The 24,854-nt window shown below is 50.4% G+C and overlaps 2 protein-coding genes across 4 annotated transcripts in view; one reads left to right on the top strand and one right to left on the bottom strand.

Moving 5' to 3' along the window:
- The window catches only part of TBCD (tubulin folding cofactor D), a 148,489-nt gene that overhangs the window by 51,732 nt on the left and 71,903 nt on the right, over positions 1-24,854 (top strand). The gene's annotated exons all lie outside the window — the stretch shown is intronic.
- Positions 1,204-10,356, bottom strand: ZNF750 (zinc finger protein 750). Its single transcript, XM_027517759.1, has 3 exons — positions 9,920-10,356; positions 2,763-4,380; positions 1,204-2,625 (listed from the first exon to the last, which is right to left on the bottom strand). Exons 2-3 carry the CDS (start codon positions 4,202-4,204, stop codon positions 1,956-1,958), a joined length of 2,112 nt encoding a protein of 703 aa, XP_027373560.1. The 5' UTR covers positions 4,205-4,380; positions 9,920-10,356; the 3' UTR covers positions 1,204-1,955.

The raw sequence follows: 24,854 nt of genomic DNA, 5'->3' as shown, positions 1-24,854 counted from the left end.
ACCCAGAGATTGAACCCCGGCCTCCTGCCTCGGGAGCAGAGTCTTAACCACTGGACCACCAGGGAAGTCCCATGAATGCTGTCGTTTTAACACAGCTACTGCATCACTGCTTGGGATGTGTCTGGTGGGATCCAGGCATCATGATGCCTTGGAATACACCATACTCCATCTAAAATGCAGGGACTTTATCCTTCGTCTCCTTGAGCTTGTATTTCCATTTACTTCTCCCAGAGGATTTTTTCCTAATGTAACATGTTTCTGTGCTTGAGAATCTTCTATTGATCTCTCTGTCAAGTGTCTTCAGCACGAGGATGTCTGTGAACGCAGACATCAGCTCTTCACATTTTGTTCTACCAAAAGATACTAATTGCTTAAGAAGTTTTCTAGATTGAGTTTTTACAGAATTAGTTATTAGTATAATCTTGATCAAAACAACTGAAAATAATATCTTATTGAAATGCAACTATCAACCAGATGGATTTTTAGTTCAGGCTGTCTTTCTGTGGTATGAATCCGCCTGCCAGTACAGGAGATGCAGATTTGATCACTGGATTGGATAGATCTCTTGGAGAAGGAAATGGCAACCCACTCTTGTATTCTTGCCTGGGAAATCCATGGACAGAGGAGCCTGGCAGGCTACAGTCCATGAGTTTGCGAGAGTTGGACACGACTTAGTGACTAAACAGTCTTTCGGTGAATAGTGCTTATATCTAGAACAAGGCAACTTTTTATTTAAAGCTTGTAAGTTTTTGGCTTAAGCGCTGAGAAGCCTTGTTGTGCGTGCTTGTCACTGGGAACGGCTCGTTCTCATTGGATGGCTCTATTGGGACTGCCCCTGTGTTGGTCAGAGTTGCATTGAAACCTCCCGTCTTGTGGAGGGAGCTCACTCAGTCCAGTCAGCTTAGCTCCATGCCACCATTTCCAGGCCCTTTCTTGACCCCCTCTCCCCACACCTTATGCTTTTGAGAGGCACCCTCTGGACAGTGGGGAATGGCCCTTGTGAAGGGTGAGGGGCCCTGTGGCTGTTTAGGCGGCGGCTTAGGAAACTGAGGCCCTGGATGTTTGGTCTCCACAGGTACCCCAGGCACGTGCCCTCACCCAGGCTTGATGACCCCTGGTGCACAGCAGATGCACGCGCACCCTCACACGCTCGCTGAGGCATCCCCACCTCAGCTTTAATTGCTGTTGCCTCCGTTCTTTTTCTTTTTCATTGAGTTTATTTATTGTGGCAAAATATAACACAGCATTTATGCTTATCTTCTTTTTACGTAACCTTGAATTTTCCCTATGAGTTTATTGGAGAATTAGCAACATATACATCATTTTAGGAAGTGGAAAACCAGTCGAATGTGTCAGAAGATGCACTGTAATGTAGTGAAGACCGAGCACGTGGAGACTGGCTTCCCCGCAACGCGTTCTTCCGGGTGGAAATAAATTACTTGTATAAATAGCCTCTTGCTGTCTGTGATTCAGTCATAACAAATAGCATTTTTACATATAGGACTGTAATGCTAGTACCGGAAATGTCTTTTCCTGGCATTTTTTTCCCCCCAGTAATTGTTCTTTACTTGGAAATACATAGTAGACATAATAGAAAAACAATTAAAAATAAGAAAAGTATTTTTAAAGAGAGTTCCTCTAAGATGCTAACACTTAAAAGTTGCCTTTCGGTCCTGTGCGTTTCATTTGACAATTTGCATCAGGTCCTAAAGTGTGAGTCATTCAAATGTTTTACAGCCAGAAGCAGAAGCACCTTTTAACGTTTATGCTTAATATTTACAAAACTGGATTGAGTTGCAGTTTTATCTTTTTTTTTCCCCCTATTTTGTGAAGAAGACAACTGAGTTGTCAAAATGACCAGACGAGAAAAGTGAGGGCCAGGTGGGGGTTTGCTGCTGTCTTGCCTACATTGCAAGTCGTCTTGTGGCTGCAGCTCTGGCCGCCCGGGAGCGGCTCTACGACACCCGAGTTCTCTTCCGGAGTGTGAACACTCTGGCTGTGTCACTGGGCTTTGCCTTCTTGGATCCCTGCTGGCCCTTCCCCACCTCCCTGGGGCTCGTCCTCTTTTGCCCTTTGGGTCTGAGGTCGCACTGAGCCTCCTGGCTCTCTGGGGCCCTGGGGGTGGGTGCATCTGGCTGGCAGGTGGGCTCCTGGGCCGCGGGCTCGACATTCCCCGGGCTGTAGGCTGCCAGTTGGCAGAGGGCCACGGCCGCCGTCTGCTTCTGCTCATCGCTGTCAGCTGCACGTATATCCTGGGCCTTCCCAGTGGGGCTGGGCACCGGGGCCTCCACAGAGCTGGGGTCAGGCCTGTCCCCAGAACTTGCAGGTTCCCTCTGCTGAGTTGGAGAGGGGGTGGGGGCAGCGGCGGGCTCGGCTCCTCGAGGCGGGCTGCACACAGAGGGCCTTGAGGTCAGGGCGTTGCAGGGGTCCTTCACTGAGAGGTTGAGGGGCGCGTCCTGCGGCTCCACGAATCCTCCATGGGCAGGGCTGCACGTGGCAGCCGGCTCAGCCTCTGGTTTCGTGGACAGGTTCAGCGGGGCTGCCCTGGAGCTGTCCTCCGGGCTGGAGGGGGCGGCCTCCAGGCTCCCCAGCTGAGTTGGAGCATCTGTGCTCAAGGCCTCGAGGCTGGAAGAGACACAGAGGGCGTCACAGGGACCTTGCTAAGGGACCCTGCCCACAGGAAGTTTGGGCAACTGCCATCCCCTCTGACTGAGCCCAACCAGAGACATTACTTCAGAGGTTTGGAAAATGGACTCGCTTACCTTTTCGGAGATGCCGCTCTGTTTTCTGGGGCCTGGGAATGTGGGTGCTCCGTGTTCTTCTTGATGGGCTTGAAGGCTGCGAGGCCCTGTTCAGGTGGTGGGATCCTTCCTGGGGCACTGGACGCGGGCGCATCTGAGAGGCCGCACAGGCCAGCGCATGGCTGGCTTGTCTGTGTGAAGTTGGTGGGACTCGGCCTTCCCGGGGAGCCTGTGGCCGCGCTGCCCGCGCGTGGGCTCATTTTGGTCCCTTCCGTGTCCCTTTGCCCATCTTTGGAAGGTTCTTTAGCCTCGGGAGTCGGACTCTGCTTCTCCAACTCTGTGTGTTTTTTGTGGGAGTTGGAGGAGTTTAACTTGGAGGGACTCAAGGCCTGGTAACCCAGGGCAGCTTCTTCCAGTAGATGTGAGCTTTGGTCCCGTGAAATGCCAGCCACGGGTGGGAGTCTGAGGCCGTAGGAGGAGAATGCAGACTCGGGTCTGTAAAATCCGTAAGGAATTGGCAGGCTGGAGTGATACTGCTGGAAGAATCTGTAGTGGTCGTATGTGGATGGAGCCGGGTTCAGGTGCTTAGGGATGGGCCCTGGGTGAGGCAGGAAGTGTCTTTGGTCTTGGGTCCCGTAGACAGACAGCAGGGGGCTGTCACACTCGGGCGAGTTCCCTGCGAGTAGATAGGGTGAGTAGATGGTGGCCAGTCCATGCTCCGTGTAAAAATGAGGCGGGTACTCCGTGATGCTGGGGTGCACATACGGGGAAGTGGCGCCAAAGCCCTTTGTGGATGGGATTTTATGTGGGAACTCAGGTGTGAGGAAAGGTGAGCCAGCTCTCCAGGGGTAGCCGGGGGCGTGGAAGGCAGACTTGGTGTGGAAGGAGGAGGCTTTGGCAGGGGCGTGGGTCAGGGCCAGCGCTTCAGGAGTTTCCGTGAGCTCCTGCCCTTTGAGTCTGTGCTCCCCCACTGGAACGAATGCTGAAGGCCGGACAGCTCCTTCCAGAACAGGCTGGGTGCCCACGGCAGCTTCTGGGGCTGGGCTTGGGGGTGCTGCTTCCTTGTGGGGAGTGGGCTTCTGTCCGAGGCACCTGTGGGGCCCGCGTGCGTGCAGGTCCAGGTTTTCCTTGATGTCGTCCTTGGCGAGGCTGTGTTGGAGCTTGGCATCCAGGTGTGAGAGCCCGCTTGGGACTGGCTTGGAAGAGGTGGGCTTCACCACAGGGTCGGGCTGATTGGTTTGCTTAGGGTCCGAAGAGTTTGGTTTGGAGCACTTGGGAACGCGATCTTGTTCGGACACTAAAGTGATGGAGTTTTTACAAAGACCGTATTTCATGTGGTTGAAAAGATGTGACTTTTCATTGCAAGTAAAGGGACACTGGAAACACTTGTACTTGAACGGCTTTCCTGGGGGCCTGGGGATGTAATGTGGCTTTTTTGGTTTTCGCTCTTTGAGAAGGCTCATTTTCCTTCTGTGATTTGGCGTCTGAGCCCTGCTGGCTCCTGTGTAGTTCAGCCTTGTTTTTAAGGAAGCAGGTCACCGTTTCTCCTTTGCTTTCCTTTCTGAGCGCTTCTACTTGAAGCCGGCTTCACGGGCTGTGGGTGTGACCAGGGAAGTCTTGCTCATTTGGGGACCAGGAGCTGAAATGGAGGAGCAGAGCTTTAGTGTCAGGATGTTGGCTAACAGGCTAATGAAGAACCAGCCTGAGCTCCCTGGCTCATGGAGGAGGAGAAGCAAAGGCCCCCCCAGGTGATGTAACTGCTGAAGGAGGAGCAGGTATGAGACGGCATCAGCCGCCCCTCTACGATACCCCAGGTGCCACCCCCACAGTGCTTTCTGTTACCGTAGGGGAAGTGTGGTTGCAGGAGGGTTTAGTGGCGTTTCACAGAATACCTGTACCTCTTTGGGTTTTGGGAACCTTTAACCTGTGATCTGAGGCCTCATGTGTCAGGAAGGTTGTGCACCCAGCTGACCGAGTGACTATTGAGATCCCGCCCCCGTCTGTGTGCCTGGGGTTTCTGGACGAGTCCTGTTACCTGGACCAAGTGCTGAGCTCCAATGCGACCTGAGAAAGCCTGGGCTCACGCGTGCCTGTGACATTCACACTTGTGCTCACTGAGAGCAAGGCGAGTGTGATTGTAACATTCAGTCTATCTGTCCTATTTAATCACAGTGTTCTGTTCTACGAGGGAATATTTAAAAGTGAAGAACAAGTAAAAATGCGACATCCCCTCCCAGGCAACCCCCCGCCCGCTTCTAAATTCACAAATGAAAAGTCAGCTTTCTGAGTAGTGTTTGTGTTGGCCAGCATACAAACATAAGTGCTGTGTTTATGTTGATTTGAATGATATTAAGATGTGATGAGCCTGTGAGTAAGCAGTTGTCCTCATGTGGTTTCGCCTTCCACTGCCCACCTCGGGTAGTAGCCCATCCCTGCCTGTTCTGGCCTTACCAGAAGGCAGAAAAGCTTAGCAGCCCTCCTGGCAAGAGGAAACCAGAGTGAGTGGTGCCTAATTTTAGAAATGATTGGATTCTGGGAGGAACGCAGCCCAGCCTTTAACCTGTAGAAGGGGCCTCTAGATTTCTTCCCCAGGGTCCTCCTGTCCCTGCCCACCCCCCAAGCTTAATCTCCCGAATTTCCTTCAGAGGCTGCTCTGCACACCCCTGGGCTCTCACTCTGCTTCATAAACTGAAGCTGAGAACAAAAGACGTGAGGTCTGGGAGGATCTCCGCAGGGCCGGGTGCGGCTGCGTGTCCAGGACCAGCCCATGGGGTGACTGTGTCTTAGAGAAAGCCTGTGGGTGGGGAGAGCTGGGGGCGGTGGTGGTGAGGAATCAAGGCCGGCACTTTAATTTGCATAAAAGAGTGTCGAAAGGACTTAGCTTCTCAATATTTTTAAACACTTTAAAAAATAAACTTATAAAGGAAATAACTTGCAACTGCAGTTTTAAGGAATGAGTAAATATGGTTAGTTCTGAGCCTTGTGAAATTGCTTGTATAAAGCATCACCTTCTAGACGTCGGGTTGGTTAAAACACTGAGCTGGAAAGCAGCCCTTTAAAAATAGAGAAATATGCATGGGAAATCTAAGAGACTTGTTTTCACAGAATAAAGCGTAGCTACCCTCTGTGCCGTCTCACACATTGAAGATGAGGTAATGGGTAGTTTGCGAGAGGAGGGCTTAAGCGGGGAGGGAGTGGGATTTTAATTTCACTTGGATATCTTCTTTAAAAAAAAAAACTCTGATCTTACTCTAAGCAGACTGGTTCCTCTGCTCATTATTTTCATATTTCTTAAAAACACAAAGAACCACTCTTCCCCCCAACAAGCTGCCTCTGTTAACCTGTTTTATTGTCCCATCCCCTTGAAAACGTGTTTCTGAGAAGTGGTTTGGGTGGCCTGCTGCCTTCTGTCATGGGGACGGTTTCTGGAGAGCAGGTTTGCTCGGGTGCATAGTTTGGACGAGAAACTAGATTTTTGGCTGCCCCCTAATTGGAGAGGTGGGTTCCTCAGGCCGTCTTTGGGGTGTTCATTGGTAGGGTACCAGGTGGGCAGCGGCCAGCCCGGCGGCACCTGGTGCCTGACTCTCGCCCGTGTTCCTCCTCTCCCCCTGGGAACAATTGCGGGAACTACACGCAGTATGAAAGCCCAGCTTGGTTAAACATGTGGTCACAGCTTTGCGTCTTCCTAATTTCCCCTTTTATTAAGGGAAAATGCGAAATAGTTTACGAGTTCAGTCCATACCTTGTGGGGCAGGTGTGCCCTGGGCTATAAAAGCATTATTTCCTGCCTCCCGTCAGGAAGCTATTCCAGCCAGCTTGGGGCCAGCCTGATAAGTCAGGGCAACCTGTGCTGGCACGTCCCATTATGCTCCCTGATTCTGAAGGCGTGAGAACCTCTGCAAGTCAGGTTCCCATGATTGTATAGGATATGTTATGGCAGAGATCTGAAAACTGATGATTTCATCACTAGCTGGAAGCACGGTGATCAAAATGATGACAGTTGCAAAACGTTTCATGAAGTGTGAGCCCGAGAGTCCTGGTGGTACCAGGAGTGAACACAGACACACACCTGCTGCACCAGCCCGGACCCGCGAGCCCAAACCAGCTGAAAACCCCTCGGGTTTAAGATGACGATGGTGTTAGCTTTAAAAGCACTATTGTTTGATGTTGCTCATACTTTGAGGCCAAAATATAAAATAAGCTCACTTTGGTTAAGTTTTCTCAAAGGTTTATAGGAGATCTGTTGTATGTAAGTTTTCACAGCGTTACTCAAAATAATAGTTTGGGAATTAATTGCTCCTATGTTAACATGTACTTTTTTCAGTCAGATGATCTTGTGCCCGCAGTTTTGGTCTGAACCTTTTGTTCTTTGGTCGGCTATCTTACAAGGACAGTGAACAGGTTTTCAGGGGATGGTTTCCTTCGTGCCAATGTTCTGGGAGATGAGAGTATTCCAGGGCGCAACTGTTGGAAGGCGAGCCTGGATGGAGTCACAGGGGCAGCAGTTTTAGTAACTTTGAGTAAACTGACCTCTCCAGGGTTGCACAATTCACTAATTAAAACAAGGGAGTGCAGCTGCTTCAGACGCTGATGGAGACGAGCTAGTTCACTAGGTTATAAAAATGCAATCATGTCAGAGAAATAAATGGGGTAAGATTGAGGCTTCTGTAAGCTTCCAAAGGGGACAGCCTCTAGGAAGATGATGTCAGTCCGTGGGTTTTCTCTTGCCCAGGTGAAGTTTACAGGGTGAGAAGCTAAAGCTGAGTGCCCAGGACTTCGTCAGTCTGGCCATCCGCAGAAACAGGGTTTACCCATCTCTGGTCAGTTTATATCTGCCAGACCTGGTGCAGGCTGGCAGCGGGGTGGGGATGGGGGAAAGAAAGGGTGTTGTTGCCAAAACAATATAGTCCAGAATTTAAGTTTGTAAATAGGAAGTTTAGATTAGCAATCAGAGGTGAAGTTTTTTCTGAAGGGGATAAGATGGGTGTTTCACTGTCCTTGTCCTGGGAAAGCTGATACAATCTAGGGGCTGGGGGGCCATACAGGGAGAGGTTAACAAACCAGGGTCCGCGGTTTGGCTTTCCTGGGAGAACTGCAACGTTAGCATGTTAGTTGAAAATGCAGATGTTAGCCTAGTCCTAGAAGGTTATTTGTGGGACAGCGTCTTTCACCCTTCTTACAGCTCTCACTGGGTCAGCAGGAGGCGTGGGGAGCCCTGCATGTTAGGTCAGGGTGCTGTCCTCGAATGCGGGAGGGGGTCCCCGCCTGCCTTCCTGCCTGCGAGCAGCTGTTGGCGCGAGGCCTGCCCTCAGTTGTGCCCTCAGCGGAGTCGGGTCCCACCCTGAGGGGTGTGGGTAGGGAGCAGGGCCACAGGGACACCGTGGCCCCTGGCCCGAGCCCACTCTGTTTCAAAACACCCTCCCGTGACCCCTCACGTGCCGCCACCCCTGCCCACGTCCCACTTGGAGACCGGGGAGCCGGCTGCGGCGTCCCCTCCCACAGGCCTGGGCAGCTGGATGGTGCTGCCCACATAGTGCGCTGAGCCACCTGTGGTTTCGTGTCCACGGGGCTTTGTCTGCCTGTTTCGGAAGCACTGAGGTGCCATTGCACGTCTCTCAATAGCCTCCTAAGTGTGGACAAGTGTCTCCATAGTTGCCAGTCGTTAGGGTGATAGTGAGTGGCCAGTATGTTTAACAATTTTCTAGAGAGTCTGAACTCCGAAAAATAGGCAAGAGAAAGATGTTTTTGAACTTTGATAGGACACAATAGAGGTAATTACAGCTTAACTTTATGGGGCATTGCTGTGACGTGCCGGGTAGCTATGCGTGTCATGCGTACTAACCTCTGCACTGGAAGAATCTTCCACCCTCCCCGGTGGTGTCCAGCTGCCTGGCAGGGAGCCTCGCCAGGTAGCGCGTTCTGAAGGGCATGCTATAATTACGATATTGTGATGTGGCATTATTGCATAACTCAAGGACACGCCATTGTCGCCTACCCACTGGGGTGTCGCAAGAACGAGATTTGTGAGTTTTACTCCCAATTGAGCTTTTCCAGTGATTAACCACCACTCCCTCCCAGACTTTCAGTTCTTTAAAATGAAGGATAAACATGAGGGCAACCATGACCTAGGGTAAAAGATAGTTTTCTGGAATATAGTTTGGAGAAATGGATCCAGGAAGACAACCAGGGGCTCTTTCTGGTTTCAGCCAGAGACCCTGGGTTACAGACAGTGTTCAGCAGTGAACACACAGCTTTAACATTTGGGACACCTCCCTAGAGCCAGAGCCCCAAACTGCCCGCCTCCTCCTTAAAGCACCAGGTTAAAGCATTGGAAGGATTTGGCTGATACAAAATAAAAATCAGGATAACAGGTAGACAGGTTTTCATTACTTTAAGTCTGATGTTGGCCAGTCTGACCAATAATTTGATCAGTAATTGTTTTCATGCAAATTTATGAGAAACTTTTTTAAGAGTAAGAAAATTCCCTTTTTGTATGTACAGAGATCCTTTTTAGTTAAGATGTTTTTTGTTTTCTTGGTAAGCTTATGTCAAAACAGCACTTATTTTAAACTCCAAAAGGTTTGAATTTTTTTCCTCTTTAATTTTTAATTTAAAATTTTTGGAGAGAGAATACATTCACAAAGTTTGGAATTCAAAAAGCGTGAACGACAGCACAGTAAAAAAAAAAAAAATCTCACTCCCACCTCTGCTCCCCAGGTCTCTTCCCCAGGGACTACCAGTGTTAATCATTTTTTTAATCTAAAAGGTTGTAAAATTAAATTACAAATTAAGATCTGCAACTATCTATATATATATGTGGTCCTTTTATGTTGAAACTTGTTAATTTTTTAAGGTGAAGAACAGATAAGCATAACATCAAATTGAGTTTGGGTTTAAAGTTGTTGAATTTTATGGTAGAATTGAGAACTTCACATCCAAATAAACTCGTTTATACTCTTAGAATAAAGTGTAAGCCTTATTAAAAGTTTTGTAATAATGGTCTCCTTTCCAGCAGTGCACCTGCTGGGTCCTGAGTAATCCGCAGAGAAAAGACCAGGGCAGAGAGACTCCGGGCAGGTGATTCACTGAGCAGATAGTTTTAAGGTATATCTGAGAGGAGTTTTGAAAGAAAACTTGCGTTTGAGAAGAAATAGTAGGTACAAATAGTAGGTACTTACCAGAGGTGGGGAGGTAGAAGCTGTGGCTGCCGGGCCGGAGCAGGACCTGTTCTCACGCTCGCTCTCGCTGAAACTGGAGCCGGCTGTTCCAGTGGGAGGGATTTAATGTAGGAGTCGAGCCCTCGGGGCGTAGAGATGCACCTGATATTCCTCCCGCCCGCAGCTACGATTCATGTGTTTGCACCCACCAAGCCGGCCAGCCAGCGCCACCTCCATGCCTCACGGCAGCTCCCTGCCCGGGTTTCCTGAGTGCCAGGGTAGTGCCGCCTGGCTCTTTGTGAACTCGGGGGTTGCACACATTCGAGGTGAGGGTAGAGGCCTCCCAGGGGAGCTGTAGTGTGTGCAGGCGGCGGCAGCCAATGCTGACATTTAGCCTGAAATGCATCTCTTCTAACGGATGCCGACAGCCCCAGTGTCCTCCCCGTGAGGGTTTGACGGAACCTTTGTCACCCTCCACCCCGGGGACTGGGAGACCTGCCCGGGTCCTCCTGGAGAGCCGGAGGGGGGCCGCCTGGGCTGCCGTGGGGACCTGCCGGTGCACGCCCAGGACCAGCCCTGAGCAAGGCTGTCCTGCTGCCTGGCTGTGTGCTGCTGTTGGGAACGGCCTCCATGCCTTTCCTTGCTCCCCCTTGTTTTCTCTCCAGATGATTAAGACACTTAGTTTGTGATCCGGGGCACCCCCACTCCCCTCCAGCTGCTTGCTGTTGAGTCACTGGCTGCCTCCATGCTCTCCTGGAGGCCGCACGTGGTGCAGGTGTGGGGACGTGGAAACGGGTGTGCGCGGCGTGGCTGCCAGGGTGGGCCTACCAGCCCAGATGCTGTTTTAGTGTTTTCTTTTTAGGCTTAAGATTTTACTTGGCTTTACCTTCACGTTTAATTGAAAAAAAGGTCTTTTAGTTACTTTCATCCAAATCAGACGTCCACATAATTTAGAGCTTACAAAAAATAGTCCTGTCTTACCACGAAAACACAGTGGTTCCTGCTGCTCCCCTCACCTCCTGCTGATGACAAACCACCCAGAGGAGGTGGCTTAAAACACTTCCATTTTTATGATCTCAAGATTTTTCGGGGCAAGAGTCTAGCTTGCTCCAGGCCGGCCTTGTGTGCTATGGCATTAGTGGGCACTCGGCTGCTTCATGTCCTGGGGGAGCAGCTGGTCCCTCCTCCTCCCTTTGTTTTCATCCAGAGGCCTCTCCAGGAGGGTGGTCAGTCTTATTCCATGTGGGACTCAGAGCACAAAGCACCATAGGACCCCACTTGGCTCTCTGGGTTTGAAGGAGGGGAGGGGCCCCAACCTCTCAGTGGGAGGGTGTCACTGGCTGCTCCCCTCCCATCCCTCCTGCCAGGGGCCCCACTTGGACCTTTTTCTTAGCTGATGATTTTGGAAATTTACCTCCTTGATTACAAGTAACATTATTCTGTTGCTTGTTTTGTTGCCTCCACCCCCCTCACTGCTCCCGGTTTTGGGTGTTGTCTGTTGCCTTTATAGGAAATGAGAGTGTAGCCCTTTAACTCCTCTCCCTCCACGCCTGCCTTCCCTGTCATCTGAGATTCCCTCTGCCTCTTTCCTGAATTGGAAGCCAGGCTTCCTGGATCTCATATTGTCTTCTCTCTTGGGTTGATCCTTCGTTTGAGTATAAATGAAGCACAGCCCTTTAGTAGGCTCCTTAGAAAGAATGCAAGACAGGCGAATCTTTGGGACCCTGAATGATTGGAAGTGTCTTTTTTCTGCCCTTATATCTAGTTGATAGTTTGGCTAGGTATAGAACCTTAGGCCAAAAAGTATTTACTGTCAGTGTTTTGAAAGTGTTTTCTGTTGATCTGGCCTTCAGTGCTGTTTCTGAAAAGTTTGATGTGATTCTGATCCCTGACTCTCTTCCTGCAACATTTTAGTACAAAAAAGTTCACACACATAGATGAGTCGCATAATTCACATAAGTGAGTGCTCAGACTCCCAGCACTGGTTCTGCGGCGGATGTTTTCTCTGCCCTGCCGCTCAGGGTCTGCCACACCCCCTCCTCTTTTCTACATGTTGGTCTGTCTCAAGCATTTGTTGCATTTCAAAGACAGACGTGTTCAGCAGGCATGTTGTTAACTATTAATACTTCTTTTGAAGGTAGAAGTCACATGTGATGAGGGCACAGGTCCCAGGAGTACCCTTCCGTGAGTCCTGGGCATGCCTCCTGTTGGGAGGTCGAGCACTATGGTCACTACTCGGAAGCAGCTGCTGGCTGGATTCTCTTGCATTATAGATTAGTTTTACCTGTGGTAAAATTTTGTGTAAATGGTGATTCCTGATTCTTCACATGCCATTGTTTCTTTCCTGTAGGCTCTTTTCTCTGTTCTCACCTTCCTCAGCTTTCTCTTCTGGCCCTTCTACCCTGCTATTGAGATGTTTGGTCTCCATGAGTTCATGCGTGTTCTCTGGGTGTTCCTTTCTTAGTATCGTATTCTTAGGTAGTAGTTGCAATAGGCTTCTCTTATTTCTCTGAGAGTTTTAATGATGGCTTTTGACAGGTGGTGCTGTTCCTTCTGCAGTCTCCATGTCTTCCACAAAGGTTTTCTTTTTTCATTGTGATCCCTCCTTCACCTGCTTATCTTCGCCAGAGTTTACTCTCTTGGTGGGGCAGGGGGTGGTTAGGCACTTATTGAGTGTTTATTCGATGTAAGGCCCTGTGCTGAGGTAACATTCTATCTCTATTAATCCATTTAATCACTGCAGTAACTCTTTGAAATGGGAACTTCAGGAGCCTGATTTGCAGAGTCAAGCAGCACAGAGAGGGTAAGTAACTTGGCCAAGGTCACCCAGCTTCAAGGACAACAGAGCAGAGTCCTCTCGGCAGTGAAAAGGTTGCGCTGGGGGAGGGATGCCATGTCTGTGAGTTGAATCAGGGACTTGCACTCTGGGGCTGCTTCTGAGTCTTGGCTCCATTCTTTCATCCTCCTGTGACTTAGAGTAGTTATCTGACCTGGGCCTCAGCTTTCCTATGTGTAGAAGTTATCCTGGAGGCCTCTACTGGATCTTTTGGAACCTGGTGGGTTAATTACAGTATCCCACCAAATTGCCTTTGTACAGTGGGAATGGTATGTGTCACAGAACAAAACATCTTTGATGAAGGAAGCAGATCACTTATACTTTCGACGTTACCAGATAGTTTTACTTTCAGTTGTTAGCGCTCCTTTGGGATATGGCATCCGGAGGAAAGGAAAAGGAAATGGAAACGCTACAGAAAACCCTAAGCATAATTTCAGTCTCTCGAATTTTGGTTGTCGTTAAGGACAGTAAGCCCTAACCAGCTGCCGAGATGACAGTCGTTAAGTTCTTTGAGATTAACATGCTCTTTTTTACTGACTGGCTGTGCAGGCTTCCGTCGCTGGCACGTGCAGCTTTCTTTAGTTGTGGCAGGTGGGGTGTGGTGTTGTTGCGGAGCACAGGCTCTAGGCACACGGGCTTCAGCAGTTGCAGCTTGTGGGCCTCGGAGCGCAGGCCCAAGGTCTTTCCTGGTAGCTTATGTTCATGCACATGTGCTCACTAGGCCTTTGTTCATTGGTTGGAGAAAGAGTCCAGGGGATCAGGACAGACACATTCCCAGACTCCTGGGGGAGGCCCAGGACCAAGGCTCCTGGTGCTGCCCTGCCCCCGTGCTGACCACCTCCCCCAACCCCCAGTTTCAAGCCTTTGGCCTGTGTGATCCACCTCGCTTGAGCTGAGTGCAGTGTGTACAGGGGCTGGACTTGCGCCCTCCGGGTCTTCAGGGTCCTCCCTGTCAACATGTGAGAGCTGGGCCTGCGAGACCAAGTGTAGGGAGCATGGGGCACATGCCGGCCGAGGTGGGGGCTTTGTCAGGTGAGGTACTTGGTGTCTCATTAAAAAAAAAAAAATCCTGAGGGTATCAACTGATCTCTTGCTTATCAAATAGTTGGAAAATGGAAATGAAAGTGGAGTTTATTTGGCTGTCCAGTGAGGCAGGCCAGGGGATGTGGGAGTGTCCGGGGAAAGTTTTCTTGTTGGCCCTTTACCTTCCTTTGATGAGTAAGTGGACGGCTTCATTTGTAACTTGAGGTCTGAGATGTGTAATGCATTACTTGAATTTTAATTTGCTTATGATCCCAGTAGGGCTGGTGTCGGAACGTCTGTGGACTGGAGCTGCTCTGCTTTGGAAGAGAGCGTACCGGCCACTTCCCAGCCTGGCCACCCTGTGTCTTGTGCTCCCGGACGGTGGCTGTAGGGCTTCCGGTTTCGGTGTCTGTGGCCTGTGGGCAGCTTTTGTGCCGGCAGCTCCTGAGACTCCTCCCTTATGACGCCTTCCCCCAGGGAGGTGTGGAGCCCAGCCGAGCTGAGCTGGACCCAAGGCTCCTCCTCACCTGGCCAGCCCGCGTTGGGGCCCGGGCTGGGAGGAGGGGTTCTGCTTTGGGCAGGGTCTCTGAGCCCAGCGAGCCCAGCGTGATCTGGGCTGTGGATTCTGTGTCTCAAGTGAAACTTGAAACCATGAGCTCCGGCTTGTTTTGTCTTTGGCTGGGAGACTGATTCAGGTTTGTGAACTTGGGCCAAGATTCGAGGGTTCCCACAGCTTTCCTCTCCTCTTCCCCTCTGCCTGCCCAACAGTGTCTGCCGATGTTTCAGGGTCCTCGCTGGTCTCTCATCAGGCTCATTATGGTTTTCTGGGGGCAAGTGACGTGGTGCTTACCTCCTTTTATTGAATTTGTACGTGTGTATGTGTTTGTTCATTCATTAAACAAATTTTTTTTCGGCTGTGCCACGTGGCTTGTGGGATTTTAGTTCCCCAAGCAGAGACCGAACACATGCCCCCTGCAGTGGAAGCACAGAGTCCTAACCACTGACCCGCCAGGAAATTCCCTGAATTTGTGTTTTAAAAAGGCTTTTTACCTGATGTCTCTGGATATGTTCACAACCACATGTAGAAGCTGCTCATTTAAAGTAAACAAGGCCACGGAAAAGAATTAGCACCCCGATTTGTTTTTGCCTCGTGCTACAATATAACGTCAGTGAAAACATAGCAATAAAGGAGCTGTGTACAGACTAGAGACAGTGGGGAACAGGCCCCTGTAGTCGCTCCCTTGTTCTGGTCGAGCCGGGCTGCCAGCCCTCGTGTGTGTGGTGTTGCATTGCTCCGCTGGCCTGGCTAACTTCCTGAGCTTGGCCTCCAAGGCCACTGTAGAGCTCTGCCCGTGGCATGAATCTTTTCTCCTTTTGTTTCCAGACGTTGTTTCAGTTCTTTTTAAAATCTCCCTCGGGTCCTTCACTGTGGTTTTCATTCCTCTTCTTATATGTTTAGTACTCTAGGCCTCCATTTCCAATGTTATCTTTTTTTTTTTAAGATTTATGTATGTATTTTTGGCTGCGCCGTGCCTGTGTTGCTGCACGAAGGTTTTCTCTGGTTGCTTCTCGAGTAGTGGGGGCTACTCTTCGTTGTGACGATGGGCTCTAAGATAGCACTGGCTCAGTAGTTGGGGCGCACGGGCTTAGTTGCCCTGCGGCACGTGGAATCTTCCCACAGGGATTGTCTGCTGCATTGGCACGCAGGTTCTTAACGAACTAGACCACCAGGGGAAGCCCCGCCAGTGTTATCTTTTAGGTTCTGTTTTTATCTGGAGCGCTCGGGTTTCTGTCCGTTGTGGCATCTGAAGACTCTCCCTCCCATGTGTGCTTTTCTTGTGTGATTTTACCATGACTGCTTTTCACTCCACCTGTTTCGAGGCAGCTGGTTATGATGTTTGCCCAGAACCTGGGGGACCCGCTGGAGCCGGCTCCCTGTGTGTCCCTCAGCACGGCTCGTCCCCTCAAGGTGGTTCATGTGGCCCGGGCGGGCTTTGACTCCTCGTGGAACCTCCCCTCTTGCAGGTTCCTGGAGGGCACGAGGCACTGGTGGCAGCTGTGCTTGTCCTTGTTTCCACCAGGAGTTCGGGCTGGGTGGCCTGGAGCTGTGCAGGGTCTCAGCAGGCCCAAGGCCGCGTGTCCCAAGTCGGCCTGGGTGTCAAACCCCAGCCCTTGGCTGTAGAGCAAGTGGTGCTCCCAGGCATGCTTGCTAGAAATAACCAAAACAGCAATTTGAGAATCTTTATTGAGTACCTCCTGGGCACCAGACATTGTTCTGTGAGTCTTCTTGGTCACCCTGGGGACCAAAGCTTTCAGGTGAGAAGAGGAGGGCTGGTTCAGAACCAAGGGAACGATTGCCCCCTCTTCCTCCAGCCCTGTGTTGGAAGGTTCCTGTCCGCAGGCCACCACCACACTGCCACAGTGCCTGAGCTGGGTCCCTCTGCCGAGATCCCCTCCCCTTCTGGTTCTGCGGGAAGGGTATACATGAGGCGGAAGTCAGGAGGTGGCCGTGCACTCCTGGGCCACATCCTGTGGCAATACTTTCATGCATGGTGTGTGTGGACGCTGGTGTGCTGACACTGTGATGCAGCTGCTCCCCTCGCCCTGTCCTGTCACGGCTCCTCCCCCTCCTCCAGGACTCCTCCCCTCATCCAGACCCAGAGGCAGTTCCGTGGTGAGGTGTGCCAGCTCTTCAGCAACGTGACTGCATCCTCCATGTTGGTGGCTGGGAGGCCAGGGGGTGGATGTGAGCATTGCAGCACATGCCCAGAGGTCCCCCTTGTCCTTCTGTCCCCTCGCCATGCCCAAATCTCGCCAACACCAGTAGCAGAGACAGAGGGAACAGATGTGGGTAGTCCGGCCACTTGGCGTCATCCGTGACTGACACAAGTTGCTATTATACTTGAGGACATGAAAAGCAGACATCGTAGGGCTCCAGGGATAAATGGACGAATCTGGTGTCATCCTGAGAACTCAGAACACCTCTCTCCATTGCTGACAGTTCATTTATGAAAGAGAATAGTGGGATGAACTGGAATAGCAGGGAGCCTTGTGTAAGACTTAGGCAGCAGGAGACAGGCCTGATTCTGTGGGTTCATGTAGGGCTGTGCCGCTGTGGCTGAGCGGATGCTTGCTTAGACACAGGAGCATTTACAAATGCTGCACATTTACTAGTAAGGCTGTAAAACAAGTCTCAAGAAATTTCAAAGAACCACTGGTGTACAGTCTACATTCTTTGACCAATGAAACAATGAAATTGAAAGTTGGATACAGAAAGATAAAGGCATGACATGAGTATTTAGTTTGAAAATATATAGATTTCTAAATAACACAGGAGTTAAAGAAGAAATCCCAAAAGAAATTTTGCAATAAAATTGTAAAGATAGAAATGAACAGTAACACAATTGTATATCAGAACTCTCCAGATGCAGCTAGCAGCGTACTTACAGGGCAGTCTAAAACTTTAAGGAGGAATTGTGAAACCATGGCCCGCGGGCCCAAGCTGGCCTTGGCCTGTTTTTGTATGGCCTTGGAGCCAAGAGTGGTTATTCCTTTTTTTTCCAACAGTGTTTTCTTTCTTTCTTTCTTTCTTTTTTTTTTTTTTAAAGAAAAGGGAAGCAGTCAGTGGTCTGCAGAACCTCACTGTTTGGGCCCTGGCCCTTTGTAGAAACTGCTGCTGACCCCTACCTTGCTGCTGCTGCTAAGTCGCTTCAGTCGTGTCCGACTCTCTGCGACCCCATAGATGGCAGCCCACTAGGCTCCTCTGTCCCTGGGATTCTCCAGGCAAGAATACTGGAGTGGGTTGCCATTTCCTTCTCCAGTGCATGAAAGTGAAAAGTGAAAGTGAAGTCGCTCAGTCATGCCCGACTCTTAGCGACCCCATGGACTGCAGCCTACCAGGCTCCTCCATCCATGGGATTTTCCAGGCAAGAGTACTGGAGTGGGGTGGCATTGCCTTCTCCAGACCCCTGCCTTATCCCCTTTCTAATGTTGTGAGGAGGAGAAGAAAGGCTCAAACTGCCAAGGAAAGAGCGAGGGTAGTAGCAGGGGAGACAGTGAAGGGGAACACAGGAAATGAGTGAGGGAGAAGACACAGGTTTGCAAGAATCATTGGCCAAAAATGCCTCCCAAAGAGAGAGACTTCCGGCTCATCAACAGAGCAGGAGGGGAAGCGTATAAACCATAGTAGACACCCGGATGGGGGCTATAAGACAGGTCTTGCAGAGAATAAAAGCCACATGTTCAGACTGTCTTTTGCTGGTAACTTTGATAGTTCAGACAAAAATAGACATTCTTAGAAAAATATAAGTTATCAAAACTGACCCCAATAGAAGTAGAAAGGTAACTTACCTGTGCTTGAAGTATCCTTATTGATTACTTGAGATAGTATCTGCTTATCTATGAGATTTTAAAAATAGGTTCATTGGGATATAATTTAATTCTGTACAGTTCACCCATTTAAAGTTTACAAATCAGTGGCTTTTAGTTTATTCACAGAGTTATGCACCACAGTCAGTTCTAGAACATTTCATTACCCCCAAAAGGAACCCCATCCTCCTCAGCGATGCACAACCACTAATCTCCCTCTTATTGCTGTGGATTTTCCTAATCTGGTTGTTTCTGATAAATAGAATAATACAGTATGTGGTCCTTTGTGACAGGCTTCTCTCACTTGGCATGATTCAAGGTTCATCCACGTTGTAGCGTGTGTATTTCGTTTCATTTTTTTGCTGAGGATTACTGCCTAGTATGGTGTATTAGTTTGCTCAGGCTGCTATAACAAAGTACCCAAGCTGAGTGGCTTGAACAACAGTTCTGGAGGTTGGGTGTCCTGAGATCAGGGTGCTGGCAGGGCTGTTTCTCTCAAGGCCTTTCTCCTTGGCTTGCAGATGGCCACCTGCTTGCTGGGTCTTCACGTGGTTGCCCTTTGATCAGTGTCTGTGTCCTGGATGGACAATAGCCCTGCTGGATTCTGGCCCATCCATAGGGTCTCATTTTACCTCAATTACCTCTTTAAAGGCCCTGTCTCCAAATGCAGTCCCATTATGAGTTACCGGGGGGATACAATTCAGTTCCTAGCAGGACAGACCACATTTTGTCTATCCATGTGTCAATGGATGGAGATTTGGCTGCTCTTTTATGTTCCCGCCAGCAGGGCATGGGTTCCAGTTTCCCCATATCCTCACCAGCCCCTGTCATTTTACATTAAAAAAAAAAAAAAAAGTAACCAACCTAGTGGGTCTCTCATTATGGCTTTGATTTGCATTTCTCTGATGACTAATAACGTTGTCATCTATTCAAGTCCTTTGCCCAGTTTTAAATTGGGTTGTCTTTTGTTTTTGAGCTATACAAGCTCTTTGTATTTTCTGGATTCTAGACTCTTCGATCAGGTAGACAATTTGCAAATATTTTCTCCAGTTCTGTGGTTGTCTATTTTCTTGATCTTATACTGTGTCATTTTTGATGTAGAAATTTCACCCCCCCCCCCTCCTTCTTTTTGGCTGTGCTGTGTGGCTTACAGGATGTTAGTTCCCCAGGGCTTAAACCTCCACCCTCATCAGTCCTAACCACACAGAGTCCCAACCACGGGACTGCCAGGGAATTCCCTCATCTTTGCTTTGATTTTCTCATTTGAGTTCTTTTTCTCTTGATGTGTGCAATTTTGGGGGATGGGAGTGTGTATATACATGTATATGTATGGTTTTTTAAAGAGTATTTTTTTTTTGTTTTAAGTTTGAAGGAAGTATTAAGCATGCCTGAGTGGTATGTATTTAGAATTTATACTTGACACAAGTATGGAGCCATGCACATTACAAAACACCTTGTATCATATTACTGTATGTTATTTTTAAGAGTTGAAATTCATAGCTTGGTTCAAAACCAAGATTGTGACATTTGTGATCATAAAGTGATTTAGTTGTGTGTCAGTTATATACGGTGTGCTCAGAAAGTCACGTCTGTCCACATAGTTTATTATTTTAGACACTTTGATAATATTTATACTATTTTAATGGAAAATCTTGTTCTGAATCTTTTAATGAGAAATTTCACTACCAGGAAAAACCCTTTGTCCACTAATTTATTTCTACCTCTCCTTAATTTTGTCACCTGCTTCTGCCAGCAGCAAGCCTGTTTGGTGTTTGAAGTCCAATGCAGGTTGGCTGATTCGATTGGGGAGCTAGTTGTTACCCAGGAAGACAGCTCGTGGGTTCATTTCACTTGAGTTTCAGGTTTGCTTATGGAAGTAGCCTGTTAGCAAGTGACGTGTCTGGAAGGGCACCATGGCCCCAGGATGAGGACACAGTGAGGTTGGTTTAATGTGCTTGGGGTGAGGTTACTGTGCCTTTCCGTGTTGCCCTGTGCTCGCTGCCCCTGTGGGCGAGGCTGCCCGGCACACAACAGTTGTTGCTCCCATAGGAGCCTCTTCGGGGCTGGACGGCTCCATGTGCTTCCCTGCCTGGCTCCCACTGTGAAAGCCACGGGGCTGCCGCTCTATTCTTCGTGCCAGTGTGGGCCTGTCCCTGGCCCCAGACTGGTCCCAGGCTTTGGGAAGGGAGCCCGCAGGAGTGCCCTGGGAAGCAGCCCAGTGGTCACACCAGGGGAAGATGCTCAGGCCTGATTTCTCACCCGGCAGGCCTGGTGCTGCTGCACGGTTCTCCGCTTGCTCTGTACTTGGGTGCCGTGAGAGTCGAAGCGTAGCTCTGGGGTGGGTCCAGATCTTCAGGGGGTACGGTGGGCAGTAGAGTGCTAGGGGGCCCAAGAAGTGAGGGTGGAGCTCTGCTTTGGCTGTGTCATGAGGAGGGGCCCGTGGTGGGGATACCCGCCGCTATCTGGGCAAAGGGAGGATGGGGCCAAGTTCTGCCCCTCCCTGGTGGGACAGCCCCTTGCTGGGCGGCACCACCATGCCTGAGGGTCTGCCTTCACCCTTGGAGGTCAACATGGGAGGTCTCTGGGGCAGGCCAGGCGGTGTGGCTGTGTGAGACGCTTGGCCTGTGGTTGAAAGTCTGCCGTCCACACTCCCCTGTCCCAGCTCTCCAAGCCGGTGACCCAGGTGGTTAGATGAGAGAAGAAAACTCTTCAGAGAACTCACCCTCAGCCAGGTGCAGGTGTGTCATCAATCAAACACGAGTGACCCATCGTCTGACATTTATCCTCCTTCCTTCTGGCCGTCTGACCCTGGGCCAGGCCTCCAGTTCAGTGACCCTCAGCTCGGTGAAGGCGGATCTCTGGCAGCATGGTCCTCCAATCCTGCCAGTCCTGAAATTTGTGCCCTGGACACTCTTGGGGCCAGTGGCAGTCTGGGCACTGTGGCCAGGAATCCAGGGCTGTGAGTCAGTGGCAGAACTGGTCCCTGACTTCCTGGTGAAGCCTTTAATTCTCCTGAACGCTTGTTTTTGCTGCTTTCAAGTTGTGCTTGGGCCACTCTGCCAGCAGCCGTGGGCGTCTCCTGTGCCAGTGGCAGCGCCGCGCCCCCCTCCTCTGCCCTGCCCTCTCTCGTGCGTGGCCTTTGGCAAAGGGACTGGGTGGGCAGGCACTGGGCCCCTGTGCTGTGTCCTAGGCGGGGGCAGAGAGATGGAAAGAGCCTGTGTTGTCTTTCCCCAAGGAGGGTTATTCAGAGATCACGAGAGTTTAATTTGACAAGAGCCATAACTTAGGTGACCTGAAAAGAAAGTTCTGTAGACTGAGGCCGGGCAGGCCCTTTGGGGAGCCAGCACCCCCTGTGACAACTGAGAACCAGGAGATGCTCTGGCTCTGCTGCTACTGCCAAAGCAGGGGAACACTTTTGTCTGCCAAGGATGGGACCTCCCCCTGGGGGTTCACATCTCGCCTTAGTTCTGGGGTGTTGGGAGAGTGTGTTGCTTGTCCCCAAGTCCTGGCCCCAGGCATGCACAGTGGGCACCTGGACCAGGTGTGGGCGGCACCGGTGAAATGGTTTTGTGCCTGTGTTTTCCCGGTGACAGCGTCCCCTGGGTACCGTTTGGCGTCCTCTAGTTTGAATTTAATAAACCGCAGCCGGGCGAGGAGAGAGCCCCTGTTCAGTGGCCTTGCTCCAGGCACTGTGGTGCTACTTGTCATCGCTGCTGACAGAGTGACAGCTGCTCACGCACAGCCCTGACTCAGCGGGAAGTGTGTGCTGGCCGCAGGCTCTCTGCAGGGCGAGTGGCCCGTGTTGGGGCCAGTGGGGAGGAGGTGTGAGGGCTGCCTGCGCCCTCCTCCTGTCATGCGCTTCCCCCTCGCAGATCGGGGATGGGGGGCTGCCGGGGACTTAGAGGAGGTGTAGGGTGTTTTGATCTTAGAGAAACTGTCTGAAATTTTGGGTTTTCAGTGGTGAAAAAAGGGACTCAATCTGTCAGTAGAAGGCTATTTTCTCTCTGAGGGTTAATTTCTAAGCAAACAGTTGTATTTGAATTTTAGCATAGTGGAGTGATGTTTCAGTTTAGAAACTTTGTTTCCCAGCTAAGAGTTAAAGCAGTCAGTTCCCACAGTGGCCATGGAATCAGTCACCTGCGGAGGTTTCTAAACGTCCAGGTGGCCACCCCAGGCTGGAGACCCTCCTCAGCAGGCAGTTTTGCCATGTGCTGTGGGGCATGTGGGTTGTGACCAGCTGGGGAAGGCTCTTCTTCTTGGTGGTATGACTGGGATGTGGCGGCCGGTCACTTGGATGGAAAGTAGCTCCTTGCTTTCTCGTGCTCCTTCTTTGGGGAGGCTTGTTAATGTGTTTGGAGACGCAAGGATTGGACCTTAATCTCTTGCTGTGACTTTCCAATAGTCCAGGGGCCTGTGGTGAGAGAACCAAACTGCAGTTCTGCCTGTCCCTACACTTGTATTGTCCACAAAGCGTCCAGGCACTGGCCTTATTCACAGATCAGACTCATGGTCACAGTTACTTTAGGCTAGGCAACAGGTCGGGGGGTGGGAGTAGGAAAGAGGTTTTCCTCCAAAGCTTTAGACTGTCATTGATATACATAAAATTTGGAGAAGCTGAAAGATTGTCATGGTAAGTGTATTTCAAGAGGGGTAGAAAGGTGTCTGTTATCCTTCAGTTATAAAGAAGATTATGTTTGTGGGAAACATTAGGGAAATATTTCCAGGAGGAATGGCTTAAGCAGTTTAAACAATTTCAAAGGATGTGTGCTGTTGGAGAAGGAACGAGAGAAGCACTTAGGTTCCCTGTGTTTTGTGCCTGCTGTGTGCAGTGCACGCTCTACATAGTGTGGGCAGGGAGGCTGCTGGGAGGCTGGGCTCCACACGCTGGCACCCTCGATGCATGCCTGAACCGACTTGAGGGGAGGAGGGGTTACGTGGGGGACCTGCATTCACCCAGAGGTGTGGTCCTCAAGCCTTTGAAATGCTGATTCACCTTCAGGGGCAGTTCAGTGAACTGACATGTAACGTAGCCCCATCGGGTTTAAATGGAGAAATGTCTCTGCCATGTACACATCCCGGTTCTCGATGCTGGAAGCTCCCCGCGAGTTGTTTCTTAGATGCGTCGTAAATGAAGTAAATGCTACACGGTCTCCTTCCTCTTCTCGTGGGGTCTTCTTCACAGGCTCATTTCTTGGAGAAAGTGAGTAGAAAATGAGGAACCGTCCGCATACCTTATAACTTCATTTGCTCTCCCGGGCCTCTGTGAGAGGACCCGGCGTCTTGATTTCGTGGAGAGTGGTTTGTCCTCAGAATGTAAAACCCGCTGTGTCCTGTGCTGACTTCTTACTGGGACGTCGCCCTCACAGCTGTCGTCCAGCCGTCTTTGCCCACCTTCTGCGGCAGGCACACTTCCTGCCCTTCTTCAGTAATTCTTTGAGCCCCCACGTGTGGCACACAGCCCTGTGGGTGCCTCCTGACAGAGGTCCAGCTGTTGGCTCCTGCTCTGGCCTGCTCAGAAGCGGCTAACCCCAAGAGAGTGGCTTCAGGGAAGCCTTGTCACTTGGCCTTGTTGTTTATCATTTGTGTGGATGGTGGCAGCAAAAAGGGTGCACGTTGTCCTGTTTTTTGGGCCTGGTGGTAGGGACTTTGGGAACCGCACGATTTCCGTTTCCCCCTTGGAGGCCCTTCATCCCCCCGAAGGCCCTTCATCCCCCCGAAGGCTCAGTTGCTGTCTCTCGTACTCGCCTCGTGTTCAGTGTCGTCTTCATATCCTGTGGAAGTTGTGTTTCATTCGACAGGATCAGCAGCTCGTTTCCCCTGCGCCAGAGAGCTGGTACCGTGGAGATAATCTGTTTACTCAAAGCCGGCCCCACCACAGTCAGAAGGGCCAGCCAGCTCTGGGTTGTCTCATGGTGTGCAGACCGGTCATGCCACCCCCGGGGATGGCCACACGTTAGCCATCCAGGGGGCAAGGTGTGGTGGCGACGTGGGCACAGACCTGGGAGGTCAGCTGCCGGGCCGCACTGGTCAGCCCCTGTCCCCAGTCATGGCAAGTTAAAGATCTTAGCACCCCGGAGTTCATCCTGGGGCAGGGCCTCTGTGGCAGCACCCTGGGGAATCAGATTCTAGAACCAGCCACCACTATCCCCTCGGATGCTTACTGCACTGAAGAGAGGAGGTGCTTTTGTTTATATTCTATTGATACCTTAGTACATCAGTGTATTTTAATTGATTTTTTTTTAAAAGACATGTAATTGTCTCTTAAAATAGGAAAGATATGCAATTAGGTTATTTTACAGTGTAGTCCAAAAAGTGACATTTAAAAAAACTAAATTTTTAAAGAAAAGCACTCTTGATTGAAATCTTTATTAAGTTTGAACACCTGGAATCATGTGAAGTCTGTTTTTGGAGTTGTGTTCCGTTGTGGCAGGTCACGGAACGTGGCTGAGCGCACGGAGCCCAGGGTTCCTCGCAGAGCTGCTTGGAAGCATCTGGTTTAGAACAGTTCGTTCCTGTACCAGGTGGATACCAGATGTTTAGTATAAACAGTCTAACCAGGAGTTCCGTGGAAAGCGCACCTGCTCGTCCAGCCTGGTGGAAACTTACCATGGTAGCCACAGGGGCATCTCCTATACTGGGCACTTGCTTTCTCAGTCAGCACCTTCCTTAACCCTCTGGGGAGCCCAGGGAGCTGGAGGGGAGGAAAGAGGTACCCAGTGTCACCTGGGT

This window comes from Bos indicus x Bos taurus, chromosome 19, assembly GCF_003369695.1.
Source record: "Bos indicus x Bos taurus breed Angus x Brahman F1 hybrid chromosome 19, Bos_hybrid_MaternalHap_v2.0, whole genome shotgun sequence".
In the NCBI taxonomy this organism is placed as follows: Eukaryota; Metazoa; Chordata; class Mammalia; order Artiodactyla; family Bovidae; genus Bos; species Bos indicus x Bos taurus.
This window is presented reverse-complemented; position numbering and strand designations above follow the sequence as displayed.

What these genes read in the sequence shown, in the direction of transcription:
- ZNF750 (XM_027517759.1), bottom strand. Translation starts at nt 4,204, where the DNA reads ATGAGCCTTCTCAAAGAGCGAAAACCAAAAAAGCCACATTACATCCCC. An exon ending in AGAGCGGCATCTCCGAAAAG is followed by an intron (nt 2,626 to 2,762) that starts GTAAGCGAGTCC and finishes TGTCTCTTCCAG; the next exon opens with CCTCGAGGCCTTGAGCACAG.